The sequence below is a fragment of the Narcine bancroftii genome, chromosome 2 (assembly GCF_036971445.1).
Source record: "Narcine bancroftii isolate sNarBan1 chromosome 2, sNarBan1.hap1, whole genome shotgun sequence".
In the NCBI taxonomy this organism is placed as follows: Eukaryota; Metazoa; Chordata; class Chondrichthyes; order Torpediniformes; family Narcinidae; genus Narcine; species Narcine bancroftii.
The window spans coordinates 291,781,622-291,806,055 of NC_091470.1; the positions used below are offsets into that span (position 1 = coordinate 291,781,622).

Below are 24,434 nucleotides of genomic sequence, written 5' to 3' on the forward strand. Positions count from 1 at the left end.
AACTCCCTCATATTCTTGCCTTCTTCATCTTCCTTAAGGCCCACTTTCTTATGTTATTTCTTCTGTTATGGTTTTCCATTGTATCTATTTTTTGAGCTAGTAGTTCTTGTGTCTCTTTAGTTTTTTTATTAGATTCCTCCAATTTCTTTTTTAAGTCTTCTACCTCCATTTCTGCTGCTACTGCCCGCTCTTCCATCTTGTCCATTTTCTTTCCCATTTCTGTTAAGGTCATCTCTATTTTATTCATTTTCTTTTCTGTGTTGTTTATTCTTTTTCTTAAATCCTTAAATTCCTGTGTTTGCCATTCTTTAAATGACTCCATGTATCCTTTAATAAGAGAAAGTATATCCTTTATCTTGCCTTTCTTTTCTTCTTCTATTTCACTGTATTTTTCCTCTTCCTCTTCTTCTTCCTCTGGGTTGGCCATCTGTTGTTTCTTTGTTGCCCTTTCCTTCTCTTCTTTCTTGTTTCTATTGTCTTCTGTGGTCTCTTCTTGCTGCAGGTGTTCTGCAGCTGTCGTTGCCGGCTGTGGAGATCGACTCCCCAGCTGGTCCCCCCTCCCGTCGGTGTGTTTTTTTTCATTCGCATTGCGCATGCGCGGTTGCGCACTTTTACTCGGCTCAGCGAGCCATTTTTGTAGTCCATTATTTACCGACCTGAGGGAGCGGGTTTCTCTCTCCGCAGCGGGCCTCTTCGGACAGGTAAGGCCTTCACCTTTTTCCTCCTTTGTCTTCTCTTCCTCTCTTCTTACCGTTGCTTTCGATTTTTCTTTTTTTGTCGCCATCTTCTTTCCACCTTTATACTCACTTTTCTGTAACTTTTATTTCTGTGCCTTTGTGTTTTCCTTTGTTTTTCCCGACTTTTCTGGAGAGGGCTGGAGTTCACCGTCCGGCCACTACTCCATCACGTGACTCCCTGCTGCTGATCATTTTTGAGGGGATTATGGTATTGAATGCTGAACTGTAGTCAATAAAGAGCATCCTGATGTACACATCTTTGTTATCCAGATGTTCCAGAATTTTATGTAGATCCAGTGAGCTGGTATCTGCCATTGATCTATTGCTTCTGTAAGCAAATTGGAATGAATCCATGTTCATGCTCAGACAGGAGCTGATATCCTTCAATACCAGCCTCTCAAAACACTTAATCACTTTGGATGTAAGTGCCATTGGTCAGTAGTCATTTAGATAGGTTACTACACTCTTCTTGAGCATGAATACAATTGAGGCCTGTTTGAAACAGGTCACTACCATGCCTTGTTGGAGTAAGTGTTGAAGATATCTATGAAAACATTGGCCAGTTGGTCAATACAGGGTTTTAGTACTCAGCCGCATACTCTGTCCAAACCTTGGATTCACTCTTCTGAAGGCAGCCCCAATGTAATCTTTGGGCATTGACAGTAGAGGATCATCAAGGAATGCCGGGGGAGTGTAGTGGTTCATCCTTGTTCTGGTGGTGGTCAAATCGGGCATAGAAGACATTGAGCTCATCTGGGAGTGAAGGTGTGGTGTCTCCTATTGCACTGGATTTGGTTTTCTAGCAGGTGCAGTTAAAGTGATTAATATGATATCTGTGACAATGTTGATCCAAATATTTATGTTTTAAGAACAAAGTACAGCTTTTCATGGAATTTCATTTAAAATTGCAGTGTAGCTCATAGTTTAATGCCTTGCTTTGTGAATAGGAGAGTCAGCTGCATGGAAACAATAGTAGTCTATCATGTTTGTAGCTCATTTAATTAAGTGAGTAAGAAGCTAAACTATATAATCCAGCAACATTTTCAATTCTATCATAGGATAACAAATTTTAGATGCATTGATAGGGACTTGAATTGAGGATGGACTTCTGAAATTATTTTTGTAATTAGAACATTACAGAACAGAAACAAGCCATTCTAATCTGTGCCAAACTATTTTTCTTCCTTGTCCCACTCCCTGATGACCTGCACCCAGTACAAAGCCCACCATACCCCTCCCATCCATGTACCTGTCCAAATTCTTAAATGTTAAAATTGAGCCTGCATTCACCACTTCAGCTGCCAGCTTGTTCCACACTCCCACCACTCTCTATGTGAAGATGTTCCCCTTATGTTCTCCGAAAGCTTCTCCTCTTTCACCCTTAACCCATGTCATCTGATTTGTATCTCACCTACCTTCTGTCTAACTCTTTCATAAATTTAAATACCTCAATCAAATTGCCCCTCATTCTTCTATGCTCCAGTGAATAAAGACTTAACCATTTTAACCTTTCCTAGTAAATCTTTTCTGCACTCTTTCTATCTTATTGATATCTTTCCTGTAGTTAGGTGATCAAAAATGGACACAGTACTCCAAATTTGGCCTTACCAATGTCTTATACAACTTTACCATAACATCCCAACTCCTGTACTCAGTACTTTGATTTATGAAGGGCAATGTGTCACAACCCTAACTACCCGTGATGCCATTTTCAGGGAATTATGTATCTGGATTCCAAAATCCCTCTGTTCTACCACATTCCTTAGTGCCCTACCATGTATGTCCTTTCTTGGTTTGTCCTTTTAAAATGCAACACCTCACACTTGTCTGCATTAAATTCCATCTGCCATTTTTCATCCCATTTTTCCAGCTGGTCCATATCCCTCTGCAAGGTTTGAAAACCTTCAGCATCATTTGTTGATCAGGTGTTTTCAATATGGAAAACTAAAGGAGTAATAATAACCTTTACAGACCTATTTTCAGGAGATGTCTTTCAATCAGTTAGCAGACAAATATGATTTGAACAAGGCACATTTTTTTAGGTATTTGCAAATTAGGGACTTTGTGCATACTTTATTTCCAAACTATCCTTCTGCTTAGCTATCTAATAAGTTAGACACCCTTTTTCAGGTATATCCACTTCAAAATGGGTTAATAGCCACAATATATAAATGGTTACTTAACTTGTGACCGATAGCTAATAATAAAGGTGCTTGGGAATTGAGATTCCAAGATTTGCTTCCAGATGATCAATGGGATTATATTTTTCAACGTAAATACTTCATCAATTTGTGCCCGTCATTCCTTGATTCAATTCAAGGTGGTACATCAGGTACATAAGTCTAAAGATAAATTGGCCCATATTTTCCCCAATGTAAACCTTGCTTGTGATGGGTGCAAAGTTGAGGTAGCCACTTTAACTTGTATTTTCTGGTCATGTTCAAAGCTGGATAATTTCTGAAAAGATTAGAACTAGGATTAGAATAAATCTATTAATAGTTATTTTGCAAATCATACCAGTGGAGTCTGGACTTATGCCTGTCTCTGCACAGCAAATAATTGCCTTTTCAACATTATTGGCTAGAAAAGCCATATTACTTAAATGGAAGGATCTTAACCCACTTCAATGGGTCTCTGCTGTCATGTCATGTTTAAATTTTGGTAAATTAAGAGTTAGACATTTGATACATCTTTTAAATTTGAATAAGTTTAGCGACTGTTTATTCAATATTTCCATATAGTTTAAAAATCATAATTTTATACTGGATTCTCTCCTAGTTTCTTATGGTAAATTTGGTTTTAACCAGAAAACCCTTTGTTTTCCTACTTAGCTTCGAATGGACTGCCCAGTCCCTTTTTATTTATTTTAGATTAGTTAGAGGGGATTTTGTAATAAAAATTATTTTTTTCTCTTTTTTCCTTTTGGCTTTACAAGAGGAGAAGAAATTTATGGTTAATATATATTTGTTAACTACTAATGTTATTTTTCTTATATGCTTGTAATGTAACTCTCATCTTGTATATATGTTTGATAAATTGAAAAAGAAAGAATAAAGCCTTCGTTGTCCACAATACCTCCAATATTAGTGTCATCTGCAAACTTACTGATCCAATTTACCACATTATCTTCCAGATCTTTGATATAAATGACAAACAAATATAGTCACAGCATCGATCCCTGAGGCACACCACTAGTCACATCCCTCCAGTTTGAGAAGCAATTATCCACCACTACTGTCTGGCCATTGCTGAATCCAGTTCACTTCTTCACCATGAGCACCTAGCGTCTGAACCTTCCTGATTAACGTCCCATGTGGGACCTTGTCAAAAGCCTTACTAAAGTTGATGTAGACAACATCCACACCTTTCCCTTCATCAACTTTCCTGGCAACCCCCTCGAAAAACTATAAGATTGTTTAAATGTGATCCACCATGCACAAAGCCATGTTTACAATCTCTAATCATTTCCTGGCTGTCCAATAATTGTATATCCGATCTCTTAGAACACCTTCCAATAATTTACCTATTGCTTATGTCAGGATCACTGGCCTATAATTTCCAGGGTTACATTTGGAGTATTATTTATCCTTTGGAACAATGTGAGCTACCCTCCAGTCCTCTAGCTCTACACCCGTGTCTAAGGACATTTGTAAATATTTCTGTCAGAGCTCCTGCAGTTTCTACACTAGCCTCCCTGAAGGTTTGAGGGAATATCTTGTCAGGCTATCCTTACTTGTTATCTGTGAGCAACTGTGGATACCAACATTCATAGACTATACCTCAGTGAAGAATTAATGCATAAAGGAGTGAAGAAATTTGAGGATTACAAAAACATACTAGAAATCACAAAAACAAAATGAGAATTTGTGTAGGAAGTATCTTTTGTTTGTGGTTTTCTATCTTAGAATGATTTTGGCAAAATAAAATATTTTTTCCTTACTGCATTGTATGGAATTTGATACTGGTAGCGTAAAACTTCAACTTTTGTTCTCCCTCATCACAGGTAATTGAGTTAGTACAGAAATATGGTCCAAAACGATGGTCACTGATTGCCAAATATCTAAAAGGCAGAATTGGAAAACAATGTCGGGAAAGGTGGCACAATCATTTAAATCCTGAAGTTAAGAAATCTTCCTGGACAGAGGAAGAAGATAAAGTAATATATGAAGCACATAAACGCCTTGGAAATCGTTGGGCAGAGATTGCTAAGCTGCTTCCTGGAAGGTATATTCAATAAAATGACTATTTCAATTGTTTTTAATAGAAAATGTTCCAGGAATTATCATTCATTTGTATTTGTGACCAATCCCAATGAATTGAATATTTTTCTATTGCTTGTATTTATTGCAGGATCAACCAATTCCATTTTATTTGCAGTTGGTAAAATATCTCTCTGGATTGCTGCACCAATGTGCTTTTTGTAATTCAGCAAGGAAGCCCATTGGATTTTGAGATGGCACTGATTGCAATAGAATTCATCCCTGTAATCTTCCTGAATGATTCAAAGTTCATATTTACTGTCAGAATACATACTGTACATGACATCACACAAAACCTTGAAATTCTTTTTCTGTGAGCCAGGCTTAGTAATTTCTATACCGGTAATTGTAAACTGTACTCAAAGAAAAGAAGAAATGTACATAAACTGCAGGTGTAGGTATAAATGTATAAATAATGAGCAAAATAAGAGTCATTAAATGAGTCTCTGAATAAGTCAGCTGTTCAAGAGGCTGTTAGCTGAGGGGTAGCAGCTATTCCTGAACCTGGTGGTATGAGTCCTGTGGCACCTATACTTTTTCATGATGGCAGCAGCGAGATCAGAGCACATCCTGGGTGGTGAGGATCCTTGCTAATTGATGCTCTCTGACGACAAAGTTGCATGTTAATATTCTCAGTGGTGGTGAAAGTTTTGCCTGTGATCTGTTGGGCTGAGTTCACTACCTTTTGCAGGCTTTTTCGCTCAGAGATATTAGTACCCCCATACTAGACTGTGATGCAGCCTGCCAGCACACTTTGCACCACTCATCTGTAGAAGTAAGCCAAGGTTTCCAATGTCATACCGAACCCTCGCAGACTTCTGAGGAAATTGAAATGCAATTGGCTTTGTTCACAATGTCATTTATGTGATGGGTCTGGGAATTCATTTATGTGATGGGTCCCGGAATTCAAAGTTGCTAACCCTCTCCACCTCTGATCCCCCAATGATTACTGGATTGTACACCTCTGGTTTTTCTTTCCTAAAGTCTACAATCAATTCATTGGTCTTGGTGGCATTTGGTGTGATGTTGTTAGTACACCATAAGTTTTCAATCTCCCTCCTGATTCATTACCCGCTTTTATATTGCCCACTACAGTGATATCATCAGAAAATCTGCATTTGGTGGTGGTGTTGTTGTAGTAGTAATACTTGTATTTAGCCACACAGTCATAGGTATAAAGTGCGTAGAGCAGGGGGCTAAGTGCGCAACCCTATGGTGCTTGATGCTGATGGAGATTGTGGATTTTGCCAATCTAAATTGATTGAGGCCGAGAAGTGACGAAATCCAGGATCCATTGCACCATAGGGTATTGTGATTAGTTTTGAGTGGGATGATAGTATTGAATGCCCAGCTGTAATCAATAAAATGCATCCTAATATATGCATCTTTGCTGTCCAGAGGTTTCAGGGTTTTGTGTAAAGTCCGTGAGATGGCATCTGTTGGGAGGCGAATTGGAATGGAACCATGTAGCCACTCAAACAGGAGCTGATGTGCTTCAACACCAGCCTCTTAAAACACTTCATCTCTGTGGATGTGAATGCCACTGGTTAGTAGACATTTAGGTAGGTTACCACACTCTTCTTGGGGCCTATTTGAAACAGGTGGGTGCCACACACTGCAGAGTGAGATATTGAAGATATCCATAAATACATCGGCAAGTTGGTCAGCACAGGTTTTCAGTACTCGGCTGGGTACTCTTTCTGGATCAGATGATTTACTTGGATTCACTTGCCTGAAGGCAACCTGCATGTCATCTTCAGATACTGACAGCAGAGAAGAATCAGGAGACGTAGTGATGCACAGTGTTTCTTCCATGTTCTGGTGGTCAAATTGGCAGAGAAGGCCTTGAGCTCATCTGGGAGTGAAGCTTTTTTGTGCCATACTTGGGTTTATCACACATTATGTCATTTAAACCCTGCCACAGCTGTCGGGTAATCCTTGTTGATTCCATTCTAGTCCGGAACCTTCACCTCGCCCAGGAGAGGGCTTTCTTTAGGTCTTACCTGTGCCTTTTGTAGTGATCTTCATCTCTGGATTTGAATGCCTCTGATCTGGTTCTCAGCAGTGAGACTGTACCGCTGTACCATTGAGAGCATACTCACCTACGGCATCTTATTTGTCTTATATCAGACCATAAAGCGGGTGGTGAAAACTGCCCAGTGAATTATCGGCATCTAATTGCCCACCATTGAGAAGACTTATCAGAAATACTGTCTGGGCAGGACAAAAAGCATAATCAAGGATGCAACTCACCCAAATTATGGACTTTTTATTCTTCTCCCATCTGGTAGAAGGAGCCTCTGCTCGTATCAGCAGGTTGTGACCCTGCTGAACCTTAAATAACAGCGCTGAGTGGTACTGCACTCACATTGTACTGTCAGTACTTTTATAATTGTTTGCTTGCTGAATGCGCTTGTTTTTATTTGCACGTAGTTATTTGTATAGCATTATTTTTATCTTCTGGTTGGGTGCTAATTGTATTTCATTGGGTTTGTACTTGGCACAATGACAATAAAGTTGAATCTAATCTAATCTTGGTTTTGGTGAAACTGAGTGAGAGATTGTTCTTTGTACACCATTCAGCCAAGTTTATGATCTCTCTCCTGTATGCTGACTCTTTATAGAGCCCACTACTTTGTATCATCATCAAAATTGTAAATAGAGTTGTTTTCATACTAAGCTACGTAGTCATATGTGTAAAGCGAGTAGAGCAGTGAACAAAGTATGCAGCCCTGTAATGCTCCAGTGCTGAAGGAGAATGTGGAGGAGATATTCTTGTCAATCTGCATTGATGTGGTTTGGAGGTTAGGAAATCCAGGATCCAGTTAAACAGTTGGGTATTAGGGCCAGGTCTTGAAGTTTGTTGATCAGTTTTGAGGGGGTGATGGTGTTGAATGCTGAACTCTAATCAATAAAGAACATCCTGACATAGCCATCTTTGCTGTCTAGGAGTTCCAGAGTTTTGTGTTTACGCAGTGAACAGGCATCTACCGAAGGCCAGTTGGTGCAATAGGCAAATTGGTATGTATCCATGTTGACGTTCAGACAGGAGCTGATGTGCTTTGTTTAAGTGGTTGGTGTTGAAGAATTTAATCACTTTGGAAGGGAATGCCACAGGTCAGCACTTAGTTTGGCAGGTTACCATACTCTGGGTTCATAACAGTCAAAGGTCTCTTCTTGGAGATATTTCTTTGTGCTCTATTCATCTCCCTGTTCATTTTTTCTGCTACCCAAAACTAACTTTATTCTTTTCTTAGTTCTTATGAAGGACAATGGACCTGCAATGTTAACTGTTTCTTTCTTCATTAAAGCTGCTGAGTGTTTCAGTAATTCTGTTTATTTTCATAACTTATGTATTCCTTTTTTCTAGCTACAAACTATAAAAATGTTAGTCTTTTCAATCACTTGTTAACACATAAGGCACTCAGATATTTCTTCATGTTGGAGCATTGTAATTGTTTATCATGTCTATGGTATACTCTACAATTTTGAATGTTTTTACATTTTCCCCCATTACACCCTATTTGTCCACTTGTTTAACTTATTCATATATCCGGTTGAGGATGGAGATCTTGTCGCTGAGGAGGACTTTGCCGTCTGAGCTGCGCAGCGGGCTTTGGACTTGGGGTGAGGGGCCGTACACAGCCTTTAGAGCCTCGTAGAAACCCCTGAAGTCGCCAATGTCCGCGCTGAGCTGTGTTCGTTTGGCGAGGCTAGTCCACCACTCATTTTGGATCTCCCGGATCATACCCACACTCCTGTTCGGCTCCGAATCATGGGTCCTCTACCGGCACCACCTACGGCTCCTAGAACGCTTCCACCAGCGTTGTCTCCGCTCCATCCTCAACATCCATTGGAGCGCTCACACCCCTAACGTCGAGGTACTCGAGATGGCAGAGGTCGACAGCATCGAGTCCACGCTGCTGAAGATCCAGCTGCGCTGGATGGGTCACGTCTCCAGAATGGAGGACCATCGCCTTCCCAAGATCGTATTATATGGCGAGCTCTCCACTGGCCACCGTGACAGAGGTGCACCAAAGAAAAGGTACAAGGACTGCCTAAAGAAATCTCTTGGTGCCTGCCACATTGACCACCGCCAGTGGGCTGATAACGCCTCAAACCGTGCATCTTGGCGCCTCACAGTTTGGCGGGCAGCAGCCTCCTTTGAAGAAGACCGCAGAGCCCACCTCACTGACAAAAGGCAAAGGAGGAAAAACCCAACCCCAACCAACCAATTTTCCCTTGCAACCGCTGCAATCGTGTCTGCCTGTCCCGCATCGGACTGGTCAGCCACAAACGAGCCTGCAGCTGACGTGGACTTTTTACCCCCTCCATAAATCTTCGTCCGCGAAGCCAAGCCAAAGAAAAAAAGATATCCAATATATTCTCCACACAACTTGCTCTTCTATTTGTTTACATTAGTGACACATCCTTAGCAACCATTTCTTCAGCCTTCATTCAAGGCAATTTAAAAAAAATGTTGAGCCCCAAGCACCAATCCCTGTGTCACACCACTGATATTTTACCAATCAGAGGAAGATCAGTTTATATTTTCCTATTAACCAGCTAATTTTCTCTCCTTGCCAATATGTTACTTCATGCACCGTGGAATTTTATTTTCGGACATAACTTTGCAGTCATTATCAGACACCTTCTGGAAATCTTACAATTTTAATGTGTTAACCATCTGTGAGCTGAGCGACATTTTATAACTATCTGACGTTGAACAATATTGACATCCATTCTTGTTTCAACTTTTATGCCTGATTAATCTTTTTGTAGTGCATGCAAGAAAAGTAAGGAGGAATCGAGAGTCATTGTATGATATTGACTTTGATACTTAATTAATACAGCTCCACATTAATTAGCAACAAGATTAGAATTTCAGAAATTAGATCATTGGATGATCCAGATGCATTTATTAGGTTGCGTTAAGAAGAAATAAAGGGCACAAAGAACTATAATAGGAGGAGAAAAAGGAATATACTTGCACAGAAAATACAAAGATGTGTAGGAAAAGTAAAGTTTTGATAGTTTTGGAGAAGTGGGATGGAACATCAGTTCACCTAATATTGGTTAGGATAATTTTATAGTGCAAGTAAATAATTTCTGCAATGTATTCAAACTCTTTCAAACAGTGTGTTTTTGGCCCAGTGAATGTCATCCATTTTATATTTGTGTAATAATAATTACAGATTTTCATGGTATGTTAAATTCAATCTATACAGAACAGATAATTCAATCAAGAACCACTGGAATTCCACAATGAGAAGAAAGGTTGAGCAAGAAGGATATCTGCAAGAAACGCCCAAATGTGATTTGCTTTCATGTTTGCAGCAACAGAACGTGGCAGCCAGGACTCCTTTGAACCCAGTGCAGTTCCAGAATCAGCTTGTCATTCCTGTGTCCACCCAAGTAAAATATGCTTCATCAATTCATGTACCATGGTGTTATTGATATTGAGTTTGGAATGAATGTTTTAATAATTGTGAAATTAAATTGGAATATTTGTCTTTAAAGGGCCTAAGACATCCATACTTGGCTTCAGAAGAACCTTGCATAGATAATACTACAACAGGATTATCTCAAGTAAGAACAATATATTTCTTTGAATTAATCTAAATCTAAGATTTAAGAATATTTTTACATTCTACTGTTAATTGTAACTGATCTATTTCTCATGATTCCATATATATCAATAGCCAGGCATCGTTAGTACATTGGCAGGTTTAGGATAAATGTAATTGAAAAGTATCTTTTTTTTCACATGATAATGCATTGCTGTATCTATTTAAATCATGCCCTATTCTGTCTAGATTATCTATGATACTTTACATGTCTGAAATCAGATATTTGGCATTTCTTAAAACTGTGTCAGTTTCTTATTCAACTTTATTTCAAATATTTAATAAATACATAGAAAATACAGCCACTTAGACGATTTGTCACCCACTTCAAAGCTGCTATTACTGTCCTCTATCTGTGGCCCTTAAACTGTCTCATAAAGCAAACGTCTTGCAGCAAAAAGGATTTACTGGCACTTTCATTTGTTGCTATTACTTCATGATTGGTTACTCTAATTAAAGGTTTGTTTTTCCCACTATCACATTTTTAAAACTTTGTGTTATTGATCGCCTTATGTTTGTGCACTTGAATGAGAGTAAACAACATATCTTAGTCTCTCTTCCTGTCACTCTCCATTTTTGTTCCTTTTTTCTCTTGTTACATGTTTATTTCAGCAACCACATATTGATGACGATCCTGATAAAGAGAAAAGAATAAAGGAACTTGAACTCCTCCTAATGTCAGCAGAGAATGAAGTCAGAAGGAAACGAGTAGGAGCTGTAAGGATTCTGTACACTCGCAGCCTTTAGATTGCTTAGCCTTTTTCATCTTAGACCTGCTATTTTGTCCATGCTTTTTCCTTTTTAGCATTTAGTTCTGATCATCTTTCCACTAATCTAGATTATTGAAAAGGTTTTGGAAATTTCATAGATTTATTTAAAATTAATATAAATTGAGAAATGGCATTTTTGTTTTAATAGGTTTATCCTTTTTGAGTTTGTGATTTGATGTAGATTATTTAGTGGCCTTTTTAGCCCTATGCCTTAATGTATTTTCTGAGTATAATTGCATAGTTGATTTTTTTTAAAAAGTAGGCATATATTTTACAAATCAGGTATATATTTTAATTATCTGGTGCTTTTAATATTTGCTTCAATCGAATTTCTTGGCAGTGATGTGCCAAAGCTAGGAAGAGTGCAGATATTGAGTGTTTAAAAAAAAATAGTCCTGAGACAAAATGTAGGTCTGAGAATTGGATGGGAGTCGGGCGGAGGTTGTTATTGTTGTGATGCAAGTCGCAACTTAAAATGTATCGTCAAATTTTTGAAATGTGTTCTAACTTGAAAAGACCAGTTTGCACTTTGATCTTGTAATCATATATTTACAGTACATATATCAAATAAATCATTGTCAAAAGATTTCCATGGACTGAATTGAAATGGAATGGAATTTTAACTGAATACTGAAGTTGCGAATTTAGTCAGCTTGGGAGAATTTTGTGTCAGAGAAGAAGGTTCTGCCATGTGCTTCTTACTAATCTTTGAGCTGGTTTATAGAAGCTTCAGGCAGTAAATATTTAATCATTTTTCTTATTGTTTAGTTCAGATTAAACATTTGGGTATGGGGGCATCAGGAGTCATTGTGTTTTGACTAATTCTTTGCTGAGAAGAATGGAAGGGGATTTTGCAATGGTGTCATTTATATGGATCTGTATTTAATAAAATGCCTACATTAAATGTTAGTTATAAAAATAATCCTGTGGAATAAGGGGTGTTTGGTGGCATTTGTAAGAACTTTGGGGCCATAAAGTCATGGTAAACGGAGAAGATAGATAGGCTGTATTGTCCAAGGGTTGGTTTTGGGACAATTATTGTTTTGTCTATATTTCTATCTACATTTTCTGCCTATTTTATCTTGCATTTATGGAACTACTCTGATGAATCTTTTCTTGCAGCCTGAAGTATGTTGATCAAAATTAGACACAGTAGACCAGTAGTGGATTCATCTATATTTTAATGTATTTCACTAAACTCCTTGCCTTTTTACAATGTACCTCTGTATGAAGCTTAGGATTGCTAAATGCTTTTCCTACTGCTTTCTCAAACAGTTCTGCTACCTTTGAAGATTTGTGCACATAGATACCATAGTCTTTCTGATATTGCAGCTAGAATGATACCGTTACATCCATAGTACTCTCTTTGCCAAAATATACCACTTGCTGTTTAATGTTGCCCAAATGTTTAATCTGTTATACACCTGCTGATTTCATCAATCAGTGTAATTGAAGTCTTCTACCATTCTTTTCATTGTTTATTATACTTCTAATTTCTCGTCTGCAAGTTTGGAAATTTTATATGGCAAAAATATCTGAAGTCATTATGAGAATAACTTGATATTTCTAAGTTTGCTTAAATGTGTGATAAGCATTATGGAGGATAGGAGCAAATATTGTACATTTAATGGAGGAATAAGCAGGTATGTGTATTAATATATTGGATTGAGAAGGAACTTTTTTTTACATTTTTAAAAAAAGAGATGATATGGATCAAATGCCATAATTTAAATGATTAGAAACAGAAAAGCCCAGAAACAGATGTGTGTATATACGCATAAACCTTTGAAGTTGGCAGAGTGTTTTGAGAAAGTGGTTAACAGTACTCAATTACAAGTCTTGAATTTCTTATAGGGAAGTAGCTTTGAACTTTTGAGTTTTGAGCCACAACTAGAATATTTCCCCCAAATCTGGTCACTATTCCTTAAAAATTTAGATAGAAAAGATTTGCTAGAGACCAGGGATTTCATTTATAAGTATAGTACTTTAGTGTAGCTTGATTTGCTCTCTTTTAAAAGGAAATTTGATGGATGTGCAAGGATAAATATTGAGACAGTGTATCCTCGTTGAAGGATCAGATTTAAAATGACTCATAAAAATTCAGAGATTTCAGAAGGAAAATATTTTATGTCCTATTATAAAATTGGAAGGATTGCAGGTGGGTAGTGCTAATTCATTTGCAAATTTCAACAGAGGATTGGTCAAATATTTTTTATAACCATCAGTCAGGCACATTTAGTGATGGGATTAATGTGAAAAGAAAGCCTGCTAATTTAAATAAAACTCATTGATTATGCCAGTCAGTGGGGAAAAATACAATTAGCATTATTCATTCCATCTTGGTTATGGGAAGCAGCCATTTTCTCAAGCACTAGAATGCAGCAAGATTCCTCTTCATCCTTTTGGTCCACTATTTCTGGCAAATTTCCAAATGTTTTGTGTGTCTTAGTCTGCACCAAGTTAAACAATTACTTTCTTTAACTTGTCCAAATGAAAAAAGTATAATTTTCCATATTTATTTAACTCGTCTATCACCACCAAGCCCATGCCTCAGCTTCCTATTTCTAGAGTAGGGGATCCATTATTATTATTAAAAATGAGCCATAATTCTGAATTAAATTAACATGACCTTTGTATTTGTAATTGAACCAAACTTTGCCTTTAACAATAATTAGGATTCACATTCTGATCTACTCAGAGACTGGCTGCAGGATGAAAAATAGACAAATGAATCTTGAGATAAAGGAAGGAGAAAATGAGCTACAAAGTGAAGAATGGTACAGATGCAGGCCATTCTGTGCATTCAGTCCTAGTAGAGCAATCAGGTGCCTCACTTCCCCTGAACTTTTCCATGTAACTTTACAAACATGTTCCCTTTCAAGTGCTCATCCAATTGCACTTTAAAGTCACTGATCCTGTATCTATTTACTCTTATGGCAGTGAATTGCAGATGATAAATTTCATCACTTTTGAAAAAATAGGTCTTTGCATCCCCCTTTTACCTTTTGTTAAGCACATTATTAAACAAAAGAGCTGGAAATAATCAGCATTAAGGGAGGGTGAAATAAGACTTGATAGAGCTAAATGTAATGTCCCATCTTATGTTCACAAATGCTGCTGGATCGACTGATTATTTCCAGCAATTTTTCTGTTGTTAATGCAGATTCCTAGAATCAGTGATTTTTTGGGGGTTTTTTTTGCATTTTAATCAGCAATAATTTAGTCTTTGCACCACATCTACCATAGGATAGAAGTAAAACTCAATTGTTCACTGAGGATTTGGTTTGTGCAGGACGTGGCAAGTTTTCTGAATTATTCGATGTTATTTTCTTAAACTTTCAAAATGTATAGAATTTGCCTTTTTAGAAGATGGTCAGTGAACCTAGCAAGTTGAAAGGATCCAGAGATATAGACCAGAAAGCGCAGGAATTAGGTTCTCAATTAGAAATCAGGAAGAGTGAGAACTGGGATTCCAACGAGTAGTTGGGGAGTGTGGGAACGAGAGCTCCTGGAAATAGAAAACTTAAATATCAAATGATGAGGAAGATGCTGATCTACCAAGATTTCTGAGCAGTTGAATAAAGAATTATTTGAATTTTACTGTAGAAGAAAGGCATTCCTCATATTTATACAATCTAACCAGTGTTAATCTTTTTGGTAATGAAACCACAATGCACCAAAAGCACCTTCAAGTACTAATAATTTGAATATAATATCAAAATGCAGAGTAGGTTAAGTGGTGCAGTCATGGGAATAAGAAGAATTTTGAAAAGAGTTATTCATTGTACCCCAAGTAATATACCAATTGCTTAAAAATGTATTTTGTTATTCTGCTCAACTTTACTATTATCACTACAATCACCATTGTTGATTCTGTATGGTTGGCAAATTAATCTGGGGTTAAGTTTTGACAACATCTAATATCCCTTCTGGGCACTCTCCAACTAGATGGCATTAATATGGACTTCTCCAGTTTCTGCTAGACCACTCTCCATTCTCCATCCTATTCTTCTGTCTCTTTTCCTGCATCCTCCACCCTTTTCCCTCTGCCCTCACAGAGCTATCCTCCCTCCCCCTGTTTTCTATTGTACTCTCTCTCCCTTTTCCACCTATTACTTTTTTCCTGTCAGCCTGTGCTTTTCCCATGCCCTTCCTCCCCCACTATTTTATTCAGGCGCCTGCCTACATTTTGCTCATACCTTGATGAAAGGCACAAGCCTGAAACGCTAGGTTATATATCTTTATCTTTGCTATATAAAGTGTGCTGAGTTTCTCCAGCATTGTGTCTTCATTTCCATCATTGCATCTGCAGACTTTCATGTTTTATTCTGTTTAAATTTAATATCGTTTGATCAGAAATGAATATTTACATCATCACACAAAATTGTTTTCAGAAAATCAAAGTGAGGAAATTAAAACTTCCCAATTATTATATTTAAAGATTAGATTTTTGGCATTAAAGTAGATGAACAAATACTGAGATGTAGGCCAAAGGTTGTTGGAGTTTGTGATGCTATTGAATGAGATAGTTGCTGATTTTATTATAAATTTTAACTCCTATCTACCCACAGTAACCTTTCACTCTGTTATTTTTAATTCTCTATGTACCTCTGCTCTAAAAATACTTGAAGGCTCAACTTCCAAAAGGCTTTGTGAAAGAGATTTCCAAAGACTCAATTCACAGAGAAATTTCACCTTATCATGCGTGGGTAACATCTTGCTTCTAAATAGTGACCTCTAGTTCTAGATTCTCCTCTCTACATTCATCCAGTCAAGTTCCTTTGCACTAGTTCTTCTAAATTTAGAGGATTCAACCTTTCCTCCTAACTCAATGCATGTCTGAACTGCTTTTGATGCACTGAGTGCTCAATCCTGTGAGCAATGCAGACATGGTCTCAGCCTATATAACCATGACCTTTTGTTTTCAATTCCCTTTGCAATAATATTGGATTTTCTTCATCAATTACTATGTGCTCATAATAATCTATTGTGAATAGTGGATTGAGGCACTCAAATCCTGCATCTTGGGGCTATGCAGTCTCTCACCATTTAGAATTTTTTTTCTTGCCAAATTGATTATTTCTCATTTCCCCCATTATACTCCATTTCTTTACCTGCTTAATCTTTTTCCCTATCCCTGTCTCCTTTCCTCCTGCTACCCACATCTTCCCTCCTCCTATCATAAAAGTACCTTTCTTGGCTCTCTGCCCCCTTCTCCCATCACTTCTCAACTTTCTCTTCTATCCTCTCGCCTGAATCCACCTATGACCACTTGCCTTTGCTTCTCCTCTCTCCCCCACCATCACCTTCTTATTCCTGTTATACCTGTTTTCCTGATTCCTGACAAAGTGTTCAGGCGCGAAATGTTTGTTACCTGAATGCTACGTGACCTACATAGATTCTCCAACACATTTGTATATTGCATTTGACTCCAACATCTACAGATTTACTTGTTTAACTTAACATTTTTGTGTCATATTTATTTTGTATTAAGTTGTTTCAATATTTTTAGCCTCAAGACTCTGCTGACTTCATCTGGTCAAGAAGTCTTTTTGGTGATGAAAGTTTATCCAGCACTTTGAGTAGCTTGGAAGATAAAGCAAGTGAAATTTGTACAAAGGAGCCTCTTCATGAAGCAAGCACACCAATACACCAGGCATCTCTCAACCATTTTCTGGTACAAGAGGAGAGTTCAGTTCTTGGCACACTGCAATCAATTCCTGATTTTACTAAGACATTTGAACTCATTGAAGCTGTAAGTTTTTTTTAATTCACTTTCAAATAGGGTTTATACAGTAATATAAAAACTCTTTGGTTAACTTGTAGTTTGTTATAACAGTAATAGTATACAGATTTAATGTTCCAATCATTTTGTATTGTGTTAAAATTAGCACGTGTATTATATGTAATTTTAGTAACAGTGGTATGTCTTGATAAACAAAATTTCTGTGGGTTTTGATTTCTTTTTGATTTTGAGGTTTTTCTTGTCTTTGGTCCATTCTTTTTAAAACTTCATCACCATAATCTGTCTTGTCTGTCATCATCACCATTCAGACCCACTAGTCTGATGTGATTCCTTGGGACTTTCCTGCATCTCCTCTCCAGTTCCCTGATTTGGATGCAACAGGATATTTATCTTTTATACTCCTGCGAAGTCTTATCACAGAAAAACCGGATTTCCTACTAATTTAAGATGCTTGTAAAAAGTAATTTTGGTTTTGTTGGTTTGCTAACAGTTTCCAGTTAAATTCAAATGTTATTGCAATAGGAACTTGAGAAATGGAAGAGCTACACCCTCTTAAATAGTTGTAAGAATGTTAGCGAACATTGAATCCAGGATAGTATTTTTTAATAACTATAGTGTCAGCAGCAAATATGAATTAAAATCATACCATTTGCTGTGAATTTTATAATTCGAAGTTGATTAGTTTTTTTTTCTCTTTTATGTTTAAGGATTCTGTAGTGTGGAATGAACTAACCAACTTTGACCTATCTGAAATAAATGCAAAAACACCTGCCAAACAGACTCCAGCTAAATTTGAACGTTTGCAGCACAAAGGTGGAATAGGGTATCGTTTTGATGGCCATGACATTTCCGATCTGAGCAGAAGTACTTGCAATAGCAGCAGTGGGCAGGGTGAGCTCATTCCAATAACGTCCCCTGTTGTCGCTAAATTCAGCACACCACCAACCATCTTGAGGAGGAAAAGAAGATTGAGGCTTGGTCCATCTCCATCCAGTGACTGCAACAGCTTTTCCTTCATGGATAACAGCACCTCAAGTCCAAAAAGTACTCCTGTTAAAGTGCTGCCATTTTCTCCTTCCCAGGTAGAACCACTTGTTCCTCATTATCTGGTGATATGCAGTCATTGAAGTCTCATACTGGAGAGGTCAGCCCCATGTCCGATCTCAATACTTTTGAACTTGTGTACAGTAAATCCCTGATAACCTTGCACTCTGAGGACTTTCCCAAATGTTCTGAACATTGGAATGTTTTTCACATGAATATATAGCACAATTTAAAACCATTTTCTTTTAGAAAAGTAAGAAATTGGGTCCTAGTGTGTTTAAAGCAAGCATCTCCCAGTGTGTCAACTGCTGAATGACCCATCAGGTTTTTTGAACTGATTAGCTGAATTTTACTGTATATGCATGTATATGAGGGGGAATCTATCCTGGGCAAATATGGTGATGACTTTCCAGAATGTATGTATTGTACTGAAGGAAAGAAGTTAGTGTTTATATAGCTTGTGATTTCAAAATCCATCTCAATTTGCAAGTTTCACTAGCTTCAATGAAAGTACCATATTTAACAGCATATGACCCACGGGCAAATGAGACCACCCCCATTTTGCCAGGAGATTTTAAGAAAAATTTGTTTCAGTGTATTTACAGGTAAAATTTGGACAAAACATGTAGCTGACAACGGTTAAAAGTAGTTTTAATAATAATACTGATTTAATTAACAAGAGAAAACATTTTATAAGAGAACAAGCTACAAGTACTGTAAATATTCTGTATAATGTGAAAAAAATTCCCCCTTTTGCCTCAAAGGGGGGAGGGGGGGGTCGCATTATACACGAGAGCAAAATTTAAAAAAAAATTCTGTGGGCAGGCGAACGGAGAGATATGAGCGTGACTCAGGAGGCCAGGCGAGCAGTGAGATGCCAGCGCAACTCAGGTGGGTGAGGGGAAGGGGGTTGTATTATACACGGGGGTAAAATTTTTCCCCTCAAAAATGGGGGGGGGGGGCGAAGTCGCATTATACATGAATATTTACAGTAACTCAAACAAAAACAATAAAAGGTGTGGAAAACATGAGTGTTCTGTAACAAAAACTCCTCATCACTACTGCTGGTATCAGTCTTTAGGTAATGCATCATTAATGCAGCTCATTACCCAATGAGCTGAACGCCTTCTCTGCCCAGTTTGAGAAGAAGAACCAAACAGTGCCTACTAGAATCCCTGAAACGGCTGAAGACCCTGTGCTATCTGTCTCGGAGGGCAATGTCAGAACATCATTCAAGAGGGTGAACCCTTGCAAAGCGTCAGGCCCTGACGCTGTTCCTGGCAGGGTACTGAAAATCTGCACCAATCATCTAGCCAAAGTGTTCAAAGACACTGCCTTATTTTTCGTGCACTACTATTTTTTATCAATCTATAGTATTGTTGCAAGATGGTTATAATATGAATGTTTTCACTATGATGCCGCCGCAAAACACCGAATTTCATGACTTGTTCATGACATTAAATTCTGGTCTTCATTGCCATCAAGGGTGTTACCAACTCCACACTTCTTAAAACCCTTCACAATAATTTCAGCTCTGACATTTTCCCAAGATGTCTTCACGCACTCACGCACCTGTGTAATGGTGGGACGTCTCACTCTTCCTATTCATGTGAGTTCATGGTTCGATCTTCCCATCCATTTGTTCCCTCATGCTATTTTTAAACAGCTTATTTATGTACCCATCTAAAGGCTCCAATTGGCTTGACAGACCACCAGGAATGACAGCTATCTGGATTTTCAGTTCTGCTGCCTTTTTAATTGCTTCAGTTCTTTGTGCCCTGAACTGATCCCAGACCAAAAGTGCAGGTTTTTTTTTAATAGTCTACTGGGATGCCATCACCATATTTTCTGTAACCATAAATTGATTCCAGCTTCGACCTTTTAAATGAACATAAGCACACCAAGTGGTATTTTTTCTTTGGGTTGAGCCTTTTAAATATTACAAATGGTGGCAGTTTTGTGCATTAGCACAACAGGCCAGAACTACTGTATAGTATGTCTGCATGACCAGTAGTTTTTACTACAACTGTTTTAGCTCCCTTGACACTGTCTTGTTGGGTGGTACAGCAAATCTTACTGAACTTCATCCACGTTCCTTATTTGGCCCATTTCAAAACAAGTTTTTTTCATGCATTTATTACAAATTTATGAAATTCTAATATTTTGTCTTCATAATTTGCTGGCATTTTCTGTGCAATGGATGTTTTTGTATGCATTGATATACCATGCCTTTTCATGAACCGGTAACTCCAACCTTCTGTTCGAGCAAAAAAACCTGATTCCTTTGTTCTCTTAATCTCCTGATCTAATGATCTTGGTAGAAACACATTTCCCTGAATTCTTCTCATTTATCACCCTTTTGTTTTTTTAAACTCCCAAGTTGTGGCCATTGTGGCGCTGGATAATGAAGGTTACATTTACCTTTTTCAGCAGTCCGTAGCAGTTTTTCTTGCTTTCATTTTTGCTGCAGGTGGCGCTCCAAAAAAAATGTTGCTGCCTCTCTATTACCATGCTCCTTAGCATAGGTCACAACTTTTAGCTTGTATGCAATAGTGCAACTTGAGCGTTTTCCTTCTGTTGCCATCGTAAGGATAAAATCTTTCACTGCTATCACTATGCATTTGTATTTCAGTGCACAACTCAAGATGGCAGCACCAGTAGCAATGATGATCGCTCAACATATTCACCAAAATGTCACCTTCGCTTACAAGAAGAGAAATTTTGAGAGATTTTTTTTGAAAAAAGTGCGTCTTATATGCCATCAATATGGTAGTTTGGTTGCAAATATTTCTTTAGAGGTACAAGTATGCCCCCTTTACGAAACTAGAGTGTTCCCAGACCCAAAAAACCATTAACGTACATATACTTTCCAACTTACAACCATAATTGGGACCAAAAGATCGGTCATATCTCAAAATGGACATGTTGGAATTTTGCCTGCACACATAGGGTACGAAAGTCTAAAGTAAATTTTTTAAATCAAATCTTTTTTTCATCATAGATTTGATGATAACAACTAAAAGCTTGCTGAATTTGTCAATCAACCTTGGAAAATCTTTCCACATTCTGGTCCATGCTTGCCTTGTTGGTCAGCATCCCAGGGTCCATAAGCTGGGCACAGCCATCTTGTTCCTGTGCACATATGCAAGCCTTCGTTTGGTGCTTGCGCGGTGGGTTTGCATATTGGAATTCTGTTGGCGTGCGCTCGAGAGTTAAGCGTCCTAACGATATTGAATTTGCGCCCTTAAAACATTATCATTAAAAAGTAAAGTTTCTGTAATTTCAAACTACACATCTCATGTGTAAGGATATAAATAAGAGATGCTTTGCGACAGGAGCTGTTGTGGTAAAATATTTAATTTGAATGATCTTTTGCCGTTGTTATTGTCAGTTCAGGTTTAAAGCAGTTTTATTTTGATTTTTTTTAACCAGTTGCACTGTCATTTGGCTTCTTACTTTATAATATAATCATTTGTAAATTTGAAAAAAAAATCAACAAATATATGTGTTAAATGTTTAAATTTTATTTCTTCTCCTGCAACACAGTTTTTTAATATTTGTTCTGGGAATGATCACTTGAACGTTGATAACACAGCACTTACTTCAACTCCAGTTTGTGGGCAGAAAGTTCTGGTTACAACTCCATTGAGAAAAGACCAAACACCAAGAGTTCAAAAAGAAAATGTAGGGTGAGTATTTTCTTTTTGCTTCATCAAATCATGCAAGGAAGGAATTACCTCTGAAAGATTTATCCGGAAATCCATATTAGTTACTGCTACACTAGACAACAGCTATATCATTGACTTACAACATAATACTTGGAAAACATGAGGAATGCATTAATAATCTTGATTTTTTTTCTGTAAAAGTATTGAAAATAATCCTATTTAGTTGCTGGTTTTTGTTTGTTCATATGTTTTTAGTCTGTTTGCATGTTGATCCAAATTTAGCTCACTACAGGTTTAATAATAAATGTAAAAAATCTCAATTTTCTGTCCTAACACCCCAGATCCAAACCTGGGCTGCAAAATGGGAAGGGATAGGGTTTCCTTCTGAATTACTACATATTTTCATTTGAGATAAGTGCACCTTTAAAGCTGCTCACCCTCAGTAAACAAATTGCCAGTTTGTTTAAGGTTTCTCAGAAGCTTAACTTTACCATATTTATATTGATTGTTATTGTGCCTCATTCTTTTATGCCCAATTTTGATAGTTATCACTGCTATAACAGTAACAATAAGAAATGCTCCAGGTTATCTTGAGATGGATGATCCACCAGGAAGGCCAGTTAGTTTATTAATGAATGGTGCAGAGTAATCTTTAGTTCTTATGTTGATGTTGAGAAGTTCACTGCAATGATATCATTCTATAAAAAGTACAGTAAAACCCCTGTTACCAGATTTCAAGCAACTGGCAAAAAAAATCAATGAAAATAAACAGGTTTAAAAAATATTTGAAGGGGTGTGCCACATGATGACGTGGGATTAGACTGATAATCCCTGCTCTCCTCAAAAGTTGAGTAAAAGTGATTAAAAAAAAGACTATAAAAATTACAGAAAGTATAATAATTGAAGACCTAAAGAAGATATTCATAATGCCACCAAAGGAGGAAAAGTTCCTTTTCCAGCAAGAAAAGGAAGAGAGATCTACCTTGAGAAAGGATCCTGGAGCTGTCCATCAGGTAACTTCCAAAGGAGAGGGGTCAGAAGGTCTCCTCAGACGATGGCTGCCAACATCGTGAAGAAGTGACTTGAGGAGTCGCACATGCGCAGAGCACAAAAAGAAGGAAATTTGAAAAAAGATACAAGATACTCAGTTCCAGCAATCAAGAAGAGAACCTAGAAAAGCAAGGATCAAGAGCAACCTACAATCAAGGAAAAAGGTGCAGAAGCTTTATAATCTTCTGGAGAAATGAAGCAATTTTTAGACTTTTTGAAAATCTATGGAAGTATTAACTGATGAAGGAAGGAAGGATGGTGACAAGATGGAAATATTAATGCAACAAGTTGACATTAGATTTGAAATAGTGGATGGTAAAATTAAAGGAATGAATATGAGATTCAAAATATCAAAGACCAAATGAAGAAAGTACAAGCAAAGGCTGCTGCAAAGAATGGTCAGTTAATGCAAAAAATAAGACATTTTGGAAAACTTAAGTAGCTGGAATAATGTCAAGATTATTGGACTAAAAGAAGGTGATGAAGACCAAGATATGAAAACATTTTTGCAACGGTGGATACCGGAATCTTTGAGTCAGGCTGAATTTCAAAGAGATTTGGAGATAGAGCGAGCCCATAGGACACTGAGACCTAAACCTCAGTCTGACCAAAGGTCCCATCTAATACTTGTCAGATTCCTTTGATTTGAAGTAAGAGAGAAGATATTGGAGTTGGCAGCAAAATAAGCTAAAGACAATCACCTTTGATTTATAATGGAAATAAGATTTTATTTTATCCAAGCATACATTTTGATTTTCTAAAAAAGAGAAAAAAGTTTTATCTGGTTAAAGATGTGTTATTGAAAAAATGATATGTCTTTGTTTCGAGATATCCAGCTGTATTGAAAGTATTCATCCAGGGAGGAATAGATTTTTTACTGAGCATAATGAAGCAAAGGTATATGCTGATTCATTGCCTGCTAAAGACCAACTGGTGGCTGTTGATACCTGAATTAATTGCACAACTGAAAGAATTTTGTTGTAACTGAAAGTATATTGTGTTTCGAAAGAGCTTAAAGGGGGAGGATGGTTTGATCAATAATGTGCGTGATCTATTATATTTGATAAGATTAATGGATTATTAGATTTATTGGGAAGATTGTAGTAGGGGATGCTATGTTATTTTGAGTGAGTTAGTGGGGAATATGATGCTGACCACTGTGGAGTCATAGGCACTAATGTGATATCTTTTGCATCCTGCATAGATCAGAGGAGTAGAGACATTTTAGCATCATGCACCTCTGGGGTTTTTGCTTACTTTTTTCTTCTCATTTCATTTCCTTATTTCCTTTTTTTGTTTTAAGCCTGGACTGTTTATATATGTAATATGTTATATAAGGAGAGTTGGGGGGAGGAGGGAAGGGGACCACTGGATGGACATGTGCTTTAATTTTGGAGTCTAATGGCAGGGAAATTGTCATTTATTAGTATTAATATTAATGGAATTCAGAATCCAAAAAAGAGAAAAAGGTTATTAATTTATATGAAAAAAACTAAAGTAGATGTGGCTTTTTTTTTTACAAGAAACTCATTT

At 37.4% G+C, this 24,434-nt stretch overlaps 1 protein-coding gene across 5 annotated transcripts in view; it reads left to right on the top strand.

The window, feature by feature from the left end:
• Positions 1-24,434, top strand: part of mybl1 (v-myb avian myeloblastosis viral oncogene homolog-like 1) — an 84,114-nt gene that overhangs the window by 21,740 nt on the left and 37,940 nt on the right. For 4 of the 5 annotated variants that reach the window (XM_069921356.1, XM_069921354.1, XM_069921353.1 and 1 more), the window contains exons 5-11: positions 4,741-4,961; positions 10,225-10,411; positions 10,517-10,585; positions 11,236-11,340; positions 16,906-17,148; positions 17,847-18,221; positions 21,730-21,872. In XM_069921356.1, the coding sequence (XP_069777457.1) occupies positions 4,741-4,961; positions 10,225-10,411; positions 10,517-10,585; positions 11,236-11,340; positions 16,906-17,148; positions 17,847-18,221; positions 21,730-21,872 (1,343 nt within the window). The remainder of the gene's footprint in view (positions 1-4,740; positions 4,962-10,224; positions 10,412-10,516; positions 10,586-11,235; positions 11,341-16,905; positions 17,149-17,846; positions 18,222-21,729; positions 21,873-24,434) is intronic. The other variant, XM_069921355.1, reaches the window with a different exon arrangement.